The sequence below is a fragment of the Apodemus sylvaticus genome, chromosome 10 (genome assembly GCF_947179515.1).
Source record: "Apodemus sylvaticus chromosome 10, mApoSyl1.1, whole genome shotgun sequence".
NCBI classification, from domain to species: domain Eukaryota; kingdom Metazoa; phylum Chordata; class Mammalia; order Rodentia; family Muridae; genus Apodemus; species Apodemus sylvaticus.
The window spans coordinates 56,446,632-56,465,928 of record NC_067481.1 but is presented as its reverse complement, the minus strand read 5'-3'; the positions used below and the strand labels follow the sequence as shown (position 1 = coordinate 56,465,928).

The following is a 19,297-nucleotide window of genomic DNA, read 5'->3' as shown; positions in this document are numbered from 1 at the left end:
TGTTACAGTCCTGGACATGGTCCCTAGAATAAACTAAGAGTGCGATAAATTGTGGTGATGGCTTTGCAAAGCGTGCAGGCTGGCCAGCCCTGGGCTCGTGGCAGCGGTTTTCCGCCAGGTTGTGTTTTGTGAGATGTAAAACGTTTGCTGTTGTTCTCAGGTCCAGCCTGATGAGCGAAGAAGCAAAGCGAGGCACTCCCAACCCTTGGCTCTCTGAGGAGCCGGAGGAGACCAGAGGTTTGGGGTTTGATGAGATTCGGCAACAGCAGCAGAAAATCATTCAAGGTACCTGTTACTCTAGGACTGTGGGTCACCAGCCTGGCTGTTCTGACACTACTCTAATATTCTTGACTATTCATTATCTCCACTGAAAACCAGAGTCCAAATGATTGTTGCTGGAAAGCTCTTGACCTCTTTTTTTTTTTTTTCTCACCTCAAGCTGATTGAGGCAAAGGCTTTGCTGCCTCTGACTCAGTGGTCATCAGCTTGCCCTTTTACCCTCAACTTCATCTGGACCATCAGATTTCTTTTCCTTCTTACTTGTAGGAGCCACCACATTTGTTTTAAACTGTGCAGTTTTTGTTGTTGTTTTACTTTATGTATATGCATGCAGTGTAGCTGTACAGAGGGTTGTAAGCCATCATGCACTTGCTGGGAACTGAACTCGGGATCTTCGGAAGAGAAGTCAGTGCTCTTAACCACCAAGCCATCTCTCCAGCCCTAAAGTGTGCTGTTTTTAAAGTTCCTCATTTTTTAAACTTTCGGAAGTAATGTACTATTGCTATGGGTTCAGACAAGATTTGGGACAGACAAGATAGAGACTACTCTGTGCTACATTTCCAGTCTCAAAACTAGAAGTGGATTAGTATGTTGATCCTCACTCTCGCTTGCATTACATCTATGTGTATGTTTAGTATGCATTTATGCCTATGTTTAGTGTAAGAACATGTCTTATGTAAATAGTACATGAGGTACATAGCTGTCTCGATATGTGACTCATTCCATAGTTTTCAACTTGATGTTATGTTTTTCTCCATGTCAGTGTGTATGCTGCTCTTTCTACAGACATATTTACTGAAATACAATTGGAATTATCATAAGCAGCACATATTCAATGTGTATGATTAGATGAACTTTGACACAGCATACACACGTGTGTGCATGTAAGCTCACACACACATACACACGTTGGGCATGCATGTATGTATGAAGAAAGCATCACTGGAGTCAAGATAGTGCACACAGCTCTCAGAAGCTCTTTCGTGTACCTCAGAGAGTCTTCTGTTGTCTCTCCCCAATTCCTCCACAATAGCTGATCTGTTTTCTGTCATTGTTAATTCGTTTCTATTTTCCACAATTTCATGGGAGTACACTCATACAGTATCTACTCTCTTCAGGGGAAGGGGTTCTGGCTTCTTTCTCTATGGCTAATTTTTAAATGCATCTGAATTGTCATGTGACTCTTCATGCATGCCGGTTTCTTTCTTTTTTTTTTTTCTTTTGGCCTAAGATGTCTTTAGTGATAGTTTTCTCTTTCCCTTTCATTAACCTGTAAGATATTTTCATATGTTCCCTCACTGTTCTCTTGTCAGACAGCTCTGGGTTTTGTTTTTAGAAAGAAAATAAGTTTCATTAAAATCCTGCAAGGGTGGCTGACTGGGCGGTGACAAGATGACAAGTGTCTCTCACTAATAGTTTTCAGACTGCAGATGTTCTTAAATCCAGCTGATCAGTTTTTTTCTTGTGTGATTTATGTTTTGATTATATCAAAGAAAACATTCAGTAGGTTAAAGCCACAAGATTTATTGCCTTTTTATCTCTAGTAATTTTATAATGTCAGGTTTTTGCATCAGGTCTCTCTGATCTCCTTTGAATTGTTATATAGGAACAGGTGCATTTTCCATTTGGATATCTATTTAGCTTAGAACCATTAAAAATTAAAATAAGAAGAATGCTTTCACTACTAAATATCAAAAATAATCAAATGGCCATTTACATACATGTATGTATGTATATACATATGTGTCCCTGTTTCTGTGCTCTATTCTCCTCCACTAGTCTGTTTGTTTTGGGGGGGGGGGCATGCCTCTCTGATAGATCTCTAAACCAAGTGACACACAACATCCGACTTTGACCTTTTTATCAGTATTTTTGGGTATCTTGGTTTTTTATACTTTTGAATTTTAAAGTCAGCTTTGAATTTTTAAAAAAAAATGACATCAAGGCATGTGTAATTTTGATTGAGATTACACTTTTAGGTTATTTAGAAAAGAGTTGATATGACATCAGCAAGAATCTCCAAATCCATAATCTGGATTATCACAAAGTAAATCACTAAGTAAAAAGCATTGCTTTTTAGTTGTCACTATGCACACCTCATGTGTCCTCCGTCAGACTTATCCCTATGTGCATTGCACTTTTATTGTAAGTGACATTTCGATTGTCGAGTGTCTGATTCTTACTCATCTGTAAGGTTGCTGTTTATGTTTGTGCTGTCTGGAGTCACGTAGCTTAGCTCACTCTCACCATGTGCTCTGGTAGCTTATTGGCTGGATCTGTAGGATTTTTGACACAAATGTGTATGTTGTCTATGAGTAAGACAATTGTATTTTCTAATTTCATTACAGAGACCTTCCTTTTATCCCTCTTGCCTTATTGTACTTGCTTCAACCTAGTACAGGTTTGAAAAATAGACATCCTTGCCATGTTCCTGTTCCTCGTGGACATGTTTATTCGAATCCAAGTTTGGATTTTTCCCCCCCTTTTTTTCAATACTGGATATTTTTTAATTTTCTAGGAATATTTTTGTGAGTGGTTGTGGGATATAGTTATATTATTTGAGTCATACTTTTATTTTTATATTTTAAAAATGTTTTGTTATGTATATGTGTATGTGTGTGTCTATGTGTGTATGTGTATATGTGTGTGTGTGTATGTATGTATGTATGTATGTATGTATGTATGTACAATGTGTAGGGGCACACATGCCGTGGTGTACATTTGAGGTCAGAGGACAACTTTGTGGAGTCCGTTCTTTTTTTCCAACTTTTCATGGGCTCTGGAATCGAACTTAGATCATCAGACCCATAAGGCAAGTGCTTTTTTTCTAGCTGAGCCATCTCACTGATCCTGGGTCTTGCTTTTAAAGACAGATGAAAGAGGCGTTTAAAATGTTTTAAAGCGTGGGTCAGCAAACCTTGGCCTATGAGCCAAATCTTATTTTCGTATGATACGGAAGTTAAAAACAAATTTAAATTTTTTTAAATTGTAAAAAGTAATCAAAAGAATATTTTGCGACTTGTAACAGTTCTCTGAGATTAAAAGTTCAGGGCTCATAAACTCAGTTTTATGGGAGCACGGCCATGCTCACTCACTCACCCAATGTCCACAGACACTTTCCCACTTGCAGCAGTAGACTTGAATGACTGCTTTAGGGACCATATGAACCACAAAGCCTCAAACGCTTCCTCTGCGGCCCCCACAGAACATGTTTGCCTCTGGTCCAGAGGTAATTTATACACTGCCGAGCCCAAACCACTCAGGATATTCTGCATGGTGCTCTAGGAGGACTGAGCTGGTCATCTGCTTGGTGGCTGTCCCTGGTTGGGTTTAGAGCACAGTTCCTTCTGCCTTTGAAGTGACTCAGCCCTGGGTGTCTTTCTCAGTACTTCTGAGCTCTGAGTGACACTGCGAGGACCTGGCACAGTGCCTATAACACCACAGGGCTCTCTCAGGGCGGTCCTCTTCACTCGAGCACTCCAGCTGGTGACCCCTTGGGACTCAATTCAAGACACCCACTGGATTCTACCTGGGCTCTCCAGCTCCTCACCTTCATGGGAGCATTCACAAGGCAGCTATCTGGGCAAACCCAGAGTGCGGCTCCCTTGTCTCCCTCTCTCGGAGATCTGGCCTTGTCAGCCAATGCATGTTTCTTGAAATTGTGGATTTGAATATTTTGCCTGTTGTCTCTGCTCCTTGTTCATCCAGGCCAGAGGGAAATCTGGTCCCTGTCAGTCCATCCTGACCAGAAACAGGGCTCTAATTCTATTCTGAACTCTCTTCACAATGAAATTACCAAGTAAACAAAACGCTGGCTTTCCTTGTCTTTAATTTTGCATACTTTACCCATTACCGTGTTTGACGGGAAGACGGGAACTGAACAGATGAAGAACATCCCAGCTTACCCCACAGCACAGCTCACACACGCCGCTTTTCTCTGCAGCAGCCATGGCTTCTGGGAGGACTGCCTAGCCCTAACACAAGTGGGCCTTCCTGTCATTTCCGTTTGCCAAGAAAAGCTGTTTTCAGTCAAGAAAAGTATTTCTGTCGTCCCTGGACTGTGATGAACTGGGGCTTGCTCAAGTTTTCTGGGAGTTCTTGCCCTGTGTGCTTCTTAGACCGGAGCGTCTCCCCCACTGAGAGGCCCACCCTTTGCCTCCTTGCTTGCCTCCAGCTCTTGGTTTGGGGACAGGTGGACTGGCCCGTGTTTTGGGTCACTTTATTTCCCTGCTCTTTCTTGCTGTTGTGATTTGAAACGTCAGGTTCCTTGTAGCTTTGCTATATAGCAGGCCATTTATCAAGCTGAACAGAAGCATGAAAGTACTCTTTACCCCAAATGCTTTGCAGCCTTTTCTGTGCTCCTGAACCTCATGCTGTGCTGTGGCTGTATTTCATCGCTATACTAGATAAAGTCGAGTCAGAAAAGGCCATTTCTGATTGCATTTTGACCTTTGTCTTAGGCATTTTACAGCTGTGAACAGACACCATGACCAAGGCAACTCTTATAAGGACAACATTTAATTGGGGCTAGGTTACAGCTTCAGAGGTTCAGTCCATTATCATCAAGGCAGGAACATGGCAGCATCCAGGTAGGTATAGGAAGAACTGAGAGTTCTACATCTTTATCTGAAGACTGCTAAAAAGAATACTGACTTCCAAGCAGCTAGGACTAGGGTATTAAAGCCCATACCCACAGTGACACACCTACTCTAATGAGGCTATACCTCCTAACAGTGCCATTCTCTGGGCCAAACATATACAAACCATCACAGCCTTGCTGTACTTTAGTGTGGAGACTGAGAAATACTCTGGAAATTATCTCCAAACTATTGCTAGCTCATAGACTTGAAGACAATGAATACCATTCTTGCTCAATCCAGAAGCTAGGCCTCGTGATAGCCAGTTACCTAAGGTTAGCCCGACTTAAGCAGTAGCTTGGGATGTACATAGACCTTGGTAGAGGTAACTGTGGTGATGACAGTAAGTTGGTCTCCTGAGGATCAGGATAGAGCAGAGGAAGGAGACAGTGGTCAGTACAGGCTGCTGTACCCGAGTCAGACTAGGATGTGAAGTGTGCCCTCCCAACCCCCTGCACTCTTAGTCTGTTGGCAAAGTTCCTAAGTCAGTATAGTTTGCTTTCCATTATTTTGTAGCTGTTCTTTCTAAGTTTGAGCATTTGCTATAGACTTCCTGGTCCCTCTGCTGGAGCCTGACCTCAGGGTCCTGTGCGCTGGGCAAGCATTGCTGTTAATGTGGTGATGACCTTTTGCTATGGGAGATTTCAAATGTAGTAGAGTAACTTGTGTCCCTTTCCTCACTCATCCTGCTTCAGTAATTATCTCCTCATAGCTAGTTTGGTTTTATTTGTGTGTACCCAGATACCCACCTCCAGGATTGTGTATATGTATACACAGATGGCACACATACCCATGTTTTTCACACATGTAGAGGTTAAAGGTCACTTTGGGTATTGTTCAGGAAGCTGTCTACCTTTTGTTCCTACTGGGACCTGATGCCTGCCAGGTAGCTAGGCTGGCTGACCAGCAAGAGCCTGAGGACTACTGTCTCTGCTGCCCCAGTACTTGGATCATAAACACATGCCACAGCACCTAGCCTTTACTGTGGGCTCTCGGGACTGAACTCTGATCCTTATGCATATGCCCTGGGATTATTTTTATAGTGAGCCCCAGACATTACATCATTTTAATGGTGAATACTTCAGAATATTCTATCTAAATACCATAAAATATTTATAAAATATAAGGACGTTTAAAAAAGATATGTTTGTGTCTGTGTGTGTCTATGTGCACATGTGAATCCAGATACTCATGGAGTCTAGAAGAGAGCTTACAGGTGAATGTAAGCTGCCCAGTGTGGGTGCTGGGAACTGATGAGTCCTCTGTAAGAGCAGCTCTTAACCTCTGAGCTACCTCTCTGTGCCCGGGACTGATTTTTAAGACTACAATGCAATTACCACTCCTGCCAAATTAGAAATAATTCCTCAATCCAATCAAACAGTCAGTTTCCTATTTCTCTGATTTTTCTGTAGTATTTCCTGTAGTCTCCTTGGTTCAGGGTGTGAATGTAGGCCATCCATTGTCACTAATAGGTATATCTCTGAAATGTCTTAGCAGTATTAATGATTCTTTTCAAACTGTTTTATTTTCCTGTGTACGTTCTTTATTAAGCAAGATTGTTTCCTCTGTAGTTTCCCCTTAGCTAGTTCTTGCAGTGCATTCCCCATAAGTTGTTCAGCATATTCTGCGACCTAGATATTTTCTGTAAATTGGAAAGATTTAATGGCTTGCTTAGAATCTAGCTTGTTATTTTTGGCATAATACTTTCTGATGACTGTCCCTTTGTTTTTTATCTCTGGCCACCAAACTGTCCTCCCACTGTTGAGTGATTCTTATTTAGAGAATGGTTTTCCTGAATTCCTAAATATAGGAAGTATCTACACACCTAATGGTTCCAGAGGGACTCTCAGAAATGATCGTATGAGTGCTCCCGCAATAAATTAGCACACATGTAGTGACACTACTCACATCGCTACAGTTTGAAGGGCAGAAGTTCACTTTGGGTCTCCAGGGCCTCAGATCAAGGTGTCAACTGGCTGCATTCCTTTCTGGAGGCCCAAGGGCAGAATCTGTCCCATTGCCTTGTGCAGCTTCTAGAAGATCCCCATTTCTTTGGCTCATAGCTCCGTCTTCAACGCCAGCAATTGCATCTCTTTAACCCTCTGTTATGGCTCCCTCTGACAGACAGGCTGGGCAACCTCTTGTTTCTCAGAGCTAATAGAATTGTATCGGGTCCGCCTAGATTCTCCAGCCTTATCTCCTGTCATACACCTTCATCTTCACCACATCTGCAAAGTGGCCTTTTCTGTGGAGAGTAACATAGTTGCAGGTTCCAGGGATTAAAACTTGGATGTGTTGGTGTGTGTGTGCCTGTGTGTGTATGTATGCACATACATGTGCATATACATGCTTTACTTTTCCCATGGTGATCCTGTCTTAAAATCTATACCACTGTAAAGTTCAGGGATGTCTCAGGGTCTGGTATGTTGCAAATATCCCGTTGTGACACATTACCGAGGAATGAAGCCTTGGACCATGGGACAGAGTGATGTAGATTATGGAGAACAAACTGTTACAATGTCCCACTTCTGCTGTTTGTAAGAAGATCATCCACCTTGACTCCTGACTTATTTTTGTTGGAAGCAGCCTTCTTTTATTTTGATTATTACTAAATGGTGAAACCACTGCTTCACAGAAATGTCTGCTTATAGCTCAGAAAAGCTCGGGTGATTAACATGATCATTTTGAGCTGCCCAGCATCTTTTGCAGCTGGATTGTGGGATGAAAGTTGACTGTGCCAGAGTTACACACTGAGGAGATGCTCTGGTTGATGGCAATCACAGGACTAGGGAAGTTTCTCCTTTCCTTTCTGATGTGTATTAGGGAGAACTTTAGGAGACAACGAACTTGGGAGAAAAGGTTAGCTTAGCTATTTTTCACTAACAATTTGTATTCTGACTGAATGAAACAATGTCAGCGCTTCAGTGTCTCTTCCTAGCTGAGGCCTTGGAGGCAGGTGCCTTCCGCTTTCCACCCATTTCCCCATCGTTTCACAGTGTGCTGACCCTCAGTCCATCTATGGATTATTCCTTGGGTGCATTTGGACTTTTGCTTAGCATAGACGTCCCTCCGCAGTGCAAGTTTGATGATAGATTTATCTTGGAGGCCATCCAGGAGGTTGCTACTAAGGACCAAGAGGACCTCATTATAAAGTGATTTTGCTGTAAAAACGGTGCCTTGGAGTGGTCCCTAGACACAGCAGGCTGTTTATAGCCTTTAAAAAGTACGCTGTGTCAAAAAGTGTCACCAAGAGGTCCTTGCCTCACACCTTAAGTTTAAATAAATTCCAGGTGAATCAAAGAGCTAAGTATAATGACTTAATTCTGTAAAAAAGAGTTATACAAAACTGCAAGTAGATGTTAGTGAGCTCCCCAGTGAGACTCCGTGCTTCTGCGTTCATAGATATAAGCCATTACATGATGCAGTCATTCCAAAACTGTAACTGTGAAGCTGCAGCTGGCAGCTGGCCCTTGGGTGAAGTATAGACCTTGCCCCACAGTCCCTGCTCAGTGAACCTGGAGGCAAAGGAACAAGGCTTTTGTAGAGATGTCACCAAGATGACCCACTTTGAAAACACATACATTGACTTTTAAAGACAGGCTCTTGAGGGCTGGTGAGATGGCTCAGCAGTTAAGAGCACTGACTACTCTTCCGGAGGTCATGAGTTCAAATCCCAGTAACCACATGGTGGCTCATAACCATCTGTAATGAGAAACAAACAAACAAACTATGGACCCAATCAAGGGGGGGCAGAGAATGAATGGGGTAGGGGGAGAATGGGATCCTGAATAGCTTGAGTTTAATTCACCTTTTTCTTTAAATGTTAATACATGAGAAGACAAAAAAAAGTTAAAAACAATTTTTTTTGGTAATTCACACACTATATGTGTATGTATGTAGGTGTGTATGTGTATGTATCTTAGAGAAAGAAAGACACACACACACACACACATAAATATTCAGGAAAAGAGAAATCACAAGCAAAGTTCAATATAGAATGCTCTCGGCCAAAGCAGATTGGAGCTGTGAGGGATTGCCCAGTAAGGGTTATGAAAGCTCACAGGAAGACAGCAGAAGTCATCAGATCTGGGATGCAGTCAGTCATCAGACTGAGGTTGTCAGAGAGGAGTCCCGACCCCCAGGGCTGAGCAGAGCTCAGTGGACAGTCTTGGGATTTTAGTTCTGGTCAGAGTGACAGTGCTTCTTAGTGTGCTAGGGTGAACCCTCATGCTTGCTGTCAAGCACCTGAGGAGGGCGTGCATAGGGAAGAGTCCCTGGCCTCTGGGTTCACTGTGCTTCGAAGGAATTGGCCATTGAAGTCGTGAGCACTGGAGGAGTCTGTCAGGAGAGGGAGTAAGGAGTTGGCTGTGTAGTGCAGTGAGAGAGCGTGCGCTTTGCCTGGACCATCCTGGATTCGCTTTCCGGGACCTGGACTCCAAAACAGAAACAGGCATCACCTTCTTCCTGAGGGAAAGACTCACACAAAGAAGGCTGGAACCAGGAAGTAGCTTAGTTATATTTTCTGTAGCTGTGATAAAAGCATGACAAAAGCTTACCATGACAAAAGCAACTGAAGAGAGAAGGGGTTTGTTCCACTTCACAGTTGGAGGAAGCTACGGTGGAGCTTGAAGCACCTGGCCTCACGGTGCTCATGGCCTCACGGTGCTCATGGCCTCACGGTGCTCATGGCCTCACGGTGCTCATGGCCTCACCGTGCTCATGGCCTCACGGTGCTCCTGACCTCACGGTGCTCATGGCCTCACGGTGCTCATGGCCTCACCGTGCTCATGGCCTCACCGTGCTCATGGCCTCACGGTGCTCATGGCCTCACGGTGCTCATGGCCTCATGGTGCTCATGGCCTCACGATGCTCATGGCCTCACCGTGCTCATGGCCTCACCGTGCTCATGGCCTCACGGTGCTCATGGACTCACCATGCTCATGGCCTCACCGTGCTCATGGACTTATGGTGCTCATGGACTGACCGTGCTCATGGCCTCACGGTGCTCATGGCCTCACGGTGCTCATGGCCTCATGGTGCTCATGGTCTCACGGTGCTCATGACCTCACTATGCTCATGGCCTCACCGTGCTCATGGCCTCACCGTGCTCATGGCCTCACGGTGCTCATGCACAAGGAGTTCCCCTTTTTTACATAGTCTGGGACCCAGGCCCATGCTAAGGGAGAGTCTTCCAACCTCATATAACCTAAGCAAGGAAATCTTTTCTAGAACTGACAGAGGCTTATCTTCTAGGTTATTCTAAAAGAATCTATGAAATTGATAATCAGTTTTACACATCACACCTCATGCAGAGGAAAAAAGCTAAGGGCTCCAGAAAAAGTTCCAGAGTAGTCAAAAAGATAATCTGTGAGGTAGTAAGTTGATTTCTAGCACAAGGGATGTGTTTTAGGGAAGAGCCTTGTAGAAGCATAATTGCTTAGCTGCATATGTTCTTATGTGTTTCCTAGACTTAGTAAGAGTGGCTAGATTGAAGTCTCACGGATTTCTGTCAGTGTGTTGAGCTTGCTTTCCTGTGCCACATAGTTCTCAGGAGCTGCAGGTCCCTCCCACTTCAGGGAGCCTTGTGCTGTAGAGAGACAGCTCCATAAGATAGCCTCCGACTCCAGCGCATGTGTACCTGTGTGCATGCATGCCCTTTTATTATTGATGCTGTTTATATTACATACTAGAGGGTTAAATGTCAGTATAGCCAAATTTAATAAAATTTCTGTTTCATATTTGAATAATGAATTTATCAGGCAATCATTTCAGTCTGCGGTGTGAAGTATTTAAGTTGTTGTTCCATTAATGCTACCAGTGCCAGTTTTGTTGTATGCTAGATACCGCCAGTTGCCTGTAGAGCTCTCCCTCTGCATGTGTACGTGCTTGTGTGTCTGTCTGTCAAAATGTATGTATGTATGTGTGTGTATATGTATGTATGTATATGTATTTATATTAGCTTTAAAGTATTTCCCTTTGATTTTTAGTCAGTTGTTTTTCCTTTTCTTTCAGAACAGGACGCGGGTCTTGATGCCCTTTCCTCTATCATAAGTCGCCAAAAACAAATGGGCCAGGAAATTGGAAATGAACTGGATGAACAGAACGGTAAGAACAAGTCTGAACGCCATTGCGTGTTCACTCCATCAGTTTTGATTCTGCGGCATGGAGGATCTGCAGTTAGTAGTCAGCGGTGGCTTAGTGTGCCTGTGGTGGTTTGTGGACAGTTTACATTGCAGTTTTCTAATACCATGGAAAGAAATGTCACTAAAACCTTTCGGGTCCTCAGTGACTGCTTTAATGAATTTTGGTTTTTATAGCCCTAGTGGTCTTGAACTCACTGTGCAGATCAGGCTAGCATTGAATTTATATTGCTCCCTTCTGTATCTGCTTCCCAAGTGCTGGGATTGCAGGCAGGTACTGACCATAGTTGGCCCTACTATTTTGACAAATAACTTATCTATTTATTCCAAGAGCTTTTTTTCTCTGTGAAAGATGTGAAATTGCTCAGTGTTTGGTACCTTGACATAAAGCGTAAGAAAGCTGTGTGGGGCCTCATCTTACCTCGGCTCCCAGTGGAGTTTGCTGGTCTTTCATCATGAATGTCCTGACCACAGGACAAAAACAGTTTGAAGATGTCTGTTCGGGCCTTGACGTGACAGAAGTGGTTTAGGAAGGAGGAACTCGTAGGCTGTGGTGGTCTGGAGCCTTAGGACTTGGAGACTTTTGTGCTTAGGTTATGTGGGAGGTGAGAACACAAGTAGCAGTGGGAGCAGAGGGGGTGCATGTGGGAGACAACCAGAGACAACCAGCAACACTCTCACCATGAGGGGCCCAGTCAGAGAAATCGAGAAGCCTCAGTCCAGATTAGATGCATCCAACCAGAGACGCCAATGAGAGGTCCAAATGGAGACATCGTGTCTTCAGTAGCGGCTTAGAGAGAAGACAAGAAGTTGGAGATGCTACAGTGCAGATGTGATGCCTTGGCCCTCGTCACATGCTCTGTCCACAGCATGTTGTGTATTCTGCATGAGGACAGGAAGGTGATGTCATCACTGCCAGGGACGAGGCTCAGAAGTGCAGAGAGAGCTCCGAATGCCGCGCCTTTTCTAAGGTGGAACTGAATCTGTTTGTGATGTGGCTCCTTTTCTGTTGTGCCAGCTTCCTCACCAAGGAAGACAGGGTAGGGAGGCAAAGGAGCTGGGAAAGGTTCTGAAGTCTCAGCCTTGGGGGCAGTGCCATAGTGGGGTGGCTTCCGGGGAAAGTTAGCATCATGTGTGGATGGGTGTGGAAGTCCAAGTAGTAGATGGAGTCTCTCTCTCTCTCTCTCTCTCTCTCTCTCTCTCTCTCTCTCTCTCTCTCTCTCTCTCTCTGCAGGGAGGCTGCACTTGCCAAAACCATAGAGCAGGCGCCCCCCCCCTTGATCCCGAGGAGGAATGTGGTCATTGTTCCCATGGTTTCAGTCCATTTCTCTATCATAAATAAACAATTCCAGCTGTTGAGCATCTGTCACATGCAAATAGACACATAAGCAGTCCTAAGGCGGCCTGCGAGAGCTTCGCACTGAGGGGACAACGTGTTCCTTCTCCTGCTAGTGGCATGGATAGGCCACTTACGGATTTGTGTTTGACCCAGGCGTTGCTCAGTCCCTTCACTGTGAGACAGTACTAGGAAGATAAGAAGCTTTACTTGAAAAGCTGTGGCTATCTGCTGTTTATTTATATTTTTTAATCTCAAGGAAATTTGCCTGTTTGGGGCAGAGGGGTTCTGACCTAAACTGATGAACATGTCCTCCTGTGGCATACGTAGGCAGCGTCTGTGGGTACTGATGTATGGTTTTGGGTGGGAATTAACTACCTTCTCAGGTAAAACTGCCACGTGTTTCCCAAGGCAAGCAGGCCTACCAGCATGCCTTTGTCTTTAGTTTAGTGGCTACCAGACTTTGCTGCAAATTAGAATTATTTGTGGAACTTTAATACTCCTCAAAGCCTAGGCTGTGTCTGCATCAGCGCCCGATTACTGTTACGATATTATCACAAAAGCAGAGGCTTAAAATAACACAGACATAGTGTCTTACGGTTCAGTAGCATACAAGTCTGACTTGAGTCTTGCTGGGTGAAAACCAATATATCAACAAGAGATCAACATTCCTTTCTGAAGGCTCTAGGGATGGATTGGTTTCCTTGCCTTTTCCAGCTTCTAGTGGCCACCCACACACAGTCCTTGGCTTATGGTTCCTCCCCTGTTCTAAGCCAACAACAATACTGTATCACCACTGCTTCTAGTGCCGCCTCCCTTTGTCCCACATTTGAGGACCCTTGCGCTTGCATTGCACCCACCCAGACAGCTGGGGAAACTCCCCTTAAGGCCAGCCTATTGGAAGGTTCAGTTTCACCTGCAGCCTTGATGAGCTGTCTGCTGTCTACCATAGAGCTTTATACTACAGAAATCTGAATGTCAGGCTGAGAGCAGGTTGATTGCGGCAGGCTGCCACGCCCGTGCCGGCTGCACTGAGAGGATGCAGTTAATACTGCACTGTCACACTGCCTCCCCTATGCTCGAGTGGCACATGTGCAGTTACACGTGTCACACGTCCTTGCATCCCAACTTCACCCCTGCCCATCGCAGTCCCACACTCAGATGGATGCATGCGAATCTAGACAAACATGGAGTACTTTTCCACATGCTGCCAACGTAATCTGGGTTTCTCTGTGGTGACCTCCCAGAGAGCCAGCAATTATTTACAACGGGTGGTTTTCTGATGTGTGTTTTCTCCTCCAAGATAGAGCAGACTCAGCCATTTTCTCTCACAAGAACTGACATTCTCAGGATTAAAACAATACAAAACGCCACCCCAGCAGGATTACAGTTAGCCTCCATTTCTTTTGCTGAACTGAACCAAGGCTGGAGGTATCTCTAGGTGGATTAGGCCTACAGCCCACTGCTATCTGTACTATGACTCATGTGTCTCTGAGAAATCAGGGCCATGGACTCCAGTATTTTGTTGTAAATATCTCCATATGATTTATGGAGCCACAGAATCATGGTTTTGATTTTCCTTAGAGAAACAATAGGCTAGAATGATGACCAGCCAGACTGTTTTGGAGGCAAGGGTCAAGCCTTACTAATAAATGCACTGTACTTAGAGCACAACCACAGAACCAAAGGATCAAATTATCTTCAATTTAGGAATTCCATTTTTATCCTTACCATAGACAATGAAGAGCATCTGGCCAATGTCAGTGACTTGTTCATGCATAATGACCAGGCGAAATAAAGGAATGAGTAGCAGGGAAGGGACCATCCCAGTGATGGGAACCTATTTGTCACTGGTTTGTGGTATGTAGGGAATGGCAGGGAAGGCCACTTGTCTTCCTAACACCAGTGCTGGGGGCAAGGAAGCTGACGAGCCCTTCAGAGGTAGGAATATGGCTGTTCCTTGAAGGGCAAGATGTTCTCAGAACTTCATAGACTAGAGTGGCTCAGCACTTGCTGATTGGTTAGAATTCCCGGCTGAATTTCCACTGTGAAAAGTGAGAATAAAATTGTGTAGAACAAACCCTGCAAGACAGGCACATCTCCATCACTGAAATGTTGCCTTATAGGGCCAAAGGGACTTTACAGGTATGTCAAGTTGAGTCAGTCAGGACAGGAAGAGTATCTGAGATTATGCAGGTAGACCCTAAATGCAGTTACAGGGATCCATATAAGAGAGAGAGGCAGGGCTGGGTGTGTGGCAGGCAGTAGGCCCTAAATTTCATGTCTAGTTCCACCAAAAAGAAAAGGGGAGGCTGCGGGTGAGAGGCAGGGGCGATCTGACATGTAGTGTCTAAGATGAGATCTTCTAGCTCTGAGGAAAGCTGAAGGGACTACAAAGAAAGGGGTATAAAGAGGCTCTATAAGCTGGAAAGAGCAGAAAAGGGCCTCCCCTCAAAACTCTAGAGAAAGTCTTGACTTCAAAACTAGTGAAACTGATCTCAGCCTCCGTCTCTACTACTGTGGGAGCAGCAATGGGAAACATCTGCATAATCACCGTGTCTTTTTGTCAGTTGCCACATAATTCAAATTAGCCATGTTTACATTTATGTTTAGCTGTAAGGCTATACTGCCTGACCCTTTGGCTTCTTTCTTGAAAAAAAGATACAACTTTTTTCCAGACTATTTTGAGTGTCTTGACAGCATGCATGTATGTGTACCACATGTATGTCTGTCTCTCGAGGAGGTCTGAATGTGGTCTTAGATTCCCAGGATCTGGAGTTAAGGATACTTGTGAGCCAACATGTAGGTGCTGGGAACTGAACCGGGGTCCTCTGCAAGAATAATCACTACTCTTAACCCCTGAGTCATCTCTCTAACCCTTAGTCTGATTTCTTAAAAGCATAATTTACAGGAGGAAGTTATTTAAGTCAACTGTACCAGAAGTTCTGAAATCTCTTTAGGTGTTTCCTTATGCTTTGATTGTAGTTATTCTTGTTCTAGTAAGGTGTATGAAGAGAGGAACCTCTTCTATCCTATCCAGTGCTAGAGTTTTTTTTTTTTTTAAATAGATTTATTTGGTGCATATGATGTATCACATGCAGGAGCCTGTATAAGACAGAAGAGGCATTGGGTCCTCTAAAATGGAGTTATGGATGGTTGTAAGCCACTGTATAGGTGCTGGGAACTGAAGAGCAGACAGTGCTCTTAACCACTAAATCATCTCCTAGTGTCACATCCTTCCAAAGTGTGTCAGTCAAGTTTCTCTATGGTCATCTGTAGAGAAGCACTGCTCATTCTCCTAGAGATTTCATATAGTGTAAAATGTCCCTATTCTGTTAGCCTGTATAAACTAGAAGGAGGAGGAAGAGTCGGCGGCCAACTGATGAAAGAAAGATCTTGGGCTGGGGTGAATCAGAAGGCAAAGTGCTTATTCATAGGACAGAAACAACCTTCTTTTAGTCCTTGGGTCCCTCAAGGTGGCAGGATAGAACTGACTTTAGGGAGTGTCCTCTGACCTCCATGCATGTGCCATGATGTGTGCAGGATTTTACATATATTTATTTGATTTGGTTAAAAATGTATAGATCAGTAGACCAAGTGAATGGGTAACCTCCCTACTCCTTTTCCTAAAAGCTGTCATACCTGCTCATCCTCCCGAGTAACTGGCCCTCCAGGTGCAGGCTACCATGCTTATGAGGAAGGTACTGCTGTTCTCTGCTAATAAGTAAAACTACTGCTGGGTGGTGCTGCACACCTTTAATCCCAGCACTCAGAAGGCAGAGAAAGGTGGATCTCTGAGTTCCAGGGCTACACAGAGAAAGCCTGTCTGGAAATACAAAACAAAACAAAACAAAACAAAACGAATAGCAACAATTGTAATTCAGATTCTAAACTGGCTTTAATTAACGATTCTATAACAGGGGCCCAGTGTTCTGGTTGTGGATAGAGAACAGGAGTGAGGCCCGAGCAGTTATGTGGCTTGTCTTGTTTGAAGCAGGTGTCTGCTTAGAGTGACTACCGCTCAGCTCCTGTGACTAAACATTTTTCCCCTGTGCTTTCTAATACTTCACTTGAACGACTGTATTGGATTGGTCAATGTCTTGTTCAAATCAATGGCTTCCTATAAATTGTATTTCACATACAGAAATATTAAGTGAAACAGTTTCTAAAACAGTCCTTCAATTCTTAGCTGGGTTTGGAAACAGCAAAGGGATTCTCATCCTTGTCAGTAGTGTCTAGAAGCCTCCTGCTCCTGAGATAACTCAGCCAGATGGGGACCTCAGCGCCAAGTGTGTGCACACCCATGCAGGGGCAGAGAATGAATGAGGCAGGGTTTCCTGTGCCTGTGAGCAGATGGAAGTGGGCCTTCCAGATAAATCTAGAAGCCGGGAAATGGCAGTTTTATGGGAATACTAATTTCTCCATCCCCACCCAAGAGTGGGATACTCAGACCACCCACCTTGGTCCACAACAGTTTTAACATGCATACCTAAGTTTGTATTTTTTTTCTTAAAAAGTCTAAAGCAAGTAAGTATCTCTGAGTAAATCAAGTTTAGACATTTTCAGCTTCACTTGAGAGTCCTCATTTTTCATACTGGTTTCAGCGGAAGCCCCACTTTATCTGGGCCAGCATTTCATGTGGATTTACTAACTTCTTTCTCCTTATCCATGTCTCTTCTAATAGGTGTGTGTGTGTGTGTGTGTGTGTGTACGTACCACCCTGTCTGTGTGTCTGTCTGCGTCACTGTGTTTGGCAGATGTGTGTGTGTGTGTGTGTGTGTGTGTGTGTGTGTGCGCGTGACCACCCTGTCTGTGTGTCTGTCTGCGTCACTGTGTTTGGCAGATGTGTGTGTGTGTGTGTGTGTGTGTGCGCGCGCGTGTGCTGTGGTTTTCAACATTAAAAAGCTTTAATGTTTGTGGTTGCTCTTTTCCACAGAATTATAATTTTCTGGTTGTGAGGTCTTTTGAAAGCCTTCGAATGGTACTTATTTTTCTTCTCTTCCTTGTATCATTCCTGCTTTTTCGGGTCGTTCATCTCAGACTACTTCTTTCATGCTGTTGCAGGCTGAATTATGCCTTGCCCCATTCACGCGTTGGTGTTCTGACAGCCTACCCCCAGGAATGTCACTGTATTTGGAAGGAGACTTTCTAAAGGGGTAATTAAGTTAGAATGAGGTCACTGGGCTGGGCCCTAATCCAGTGTGACTAGTGTCCTTTGTAAGGTGAAGAAACTGGAACAAGACACAGATGGAGGGAGACCATGGGAAGACACGAGGGAGACACACCATAAAGGGCCTTAGAAGCCAGCCTTCTGATGACAACTTGATCTCTGGCTGCAGTCTCTGGTCTCATGAGAAAAGAAGGTTGTTTTAGGCACACAGTTTGTAGTAACTGCAATTCCTACTGATATGATTTTCCTTACATACCTGCTAATTTCTTATCGGCACTTTATGTTTATGAACAGAGGACCATGCTGACGTGTATAGCCAGCTCTAGTGGGCTTTTTAAATGGTGGCAGATCGGGTTACCCAAAAGGCTTCTTTCTTGCCTGGGACAACTTGCCATGAATCTAGAAGTCGTTAGGTTGTACGTGGGCAGACTTCTCATGGGAGATGCAAGAAGAGCACGTAAGCAGAGTCAGGACCATAGAAGTGACAGCATTAGAACTCTAACCTAGGAGGAATGCCGTGAACTTTTACCTAGGGTGACATGACTTCTTCACTGACCTCTTATTACCCTGTAGCTCTCTCAGTCTCTGACTCATTTCCTTGCTTGGACACCAGCTCCTATGGGCCTTCCTTTCACAGCAGTCCTTCCTCTCCAGAGAGAGCTGTCCAAGGGTTGCAGCTGGGAGTCAACCCTGGAGTCTGCAGCCCACACAGGGCAGGGCTCGGGGCAGTCAGGCCCAGCTGCGCCATAGACAGCTCTCTGCACACAGGCCTGATTCCTGCCTCACAGCCACTTTCTTTGTAGAACATTCTGTGGCTGCCAGTAGCCATTGACTCCAAGCCTGGCAGGTCTCCAGAGCTCTCTAGTTGGGAAGAAAGACCTTCTCTCTGTAGCCGTGTGTGTGTGTGTGTGTGTGTGTGTGTGTGTGTCTGTCTGTCTGTCTGTGTGTGTGTGCATGCGCACACACGCCTGTGTCGCAAATTGGAGTTTTCTTTCCATTGTGGTTTGTCAATACAGCCCAGGTCTCATTTTTAAGCAAGTGAGTCTTCTGAAGGACCTGTTCATTGATAGCACTGCTCTGTGTTCCTACTGGCACTGTGGAGCCATTCTTAGAGAAAAGAGAGCATCTCTGCAGCGTGACTGTGCTCTCCGGAAGGAGGGCGGCACCAAGCACACTGGGCTTTCCTAGCTAGAACTCAAAGGCATGTTTTTATGAGGTAACGGGAGCTATATAAATTATTTTACTAAAACAGCTGGGTCTCTGGAGGCTTTGATAGAACAGATGTTTCATTTGGTGTCTGTGGAAGTTGTTTGCTTTGCTTTCTGTGAGTGGCACCCCAACTTATCGCCTGATGTCTTCATAGCCAAATTTCCCCTAAAATAATACAAATTAGGGAGATGGGGAAAGGTAATCCTGTTCCTTGTATTTGTGGTTTTAGGAACTTGAGAGTGGACAATCTTTGTCTATAGGAAGAAGCTAGTTAACAGAGTGGAAGTGAATGGGGGAATGAGGAAGACATTCTGTCATTCCAACTACTGTCTGACTTTTCCTGGGCATCCAGCAGTTTCTGATGTTCCACAGGTCTGCAAGCTCAGTGCCCTCAGACCATCGTGTTTAGATACAACGATAAGTCCTAGATGCCCCCAGATGCAAAGTCCTAGATGCTTGACTACAAATTCTTGTGACTCTTCTACTGAATTTGGTACTTTATGAGAACATTCCCAGAGCTCAGGAA

At 44.5% G+C, this 19,297-nt stretch overlaps 1 protein-coding gene across 2 annotated transcripts in view; it reads left to right on the top strand.

Moving 5' to 3' along the window:
* The window catches only part of Stx8 (syntaxin 8), a 232,760-nt gene that overhangs the window by 45,316 nt on the left and 168,147 nt on the right, over positions 1 to 19,297 (top strand). For both annotated transcript variants that reach the window (XM_052195513.1, XM_052195514.1), the window contains exons 5-6: positions 161 to 285; positions 10,929 to 11,021. In XM_052195513.1, the coding sequence (XP_052051473.1) occupies positions 161 to 285; positions 10,929 to 11,021 (218 nt within the window). The remainder of the gene's footprint in view (positions 1 to 160; positions 286 to 10,928; positions 11,022 to 19,297) is intronic.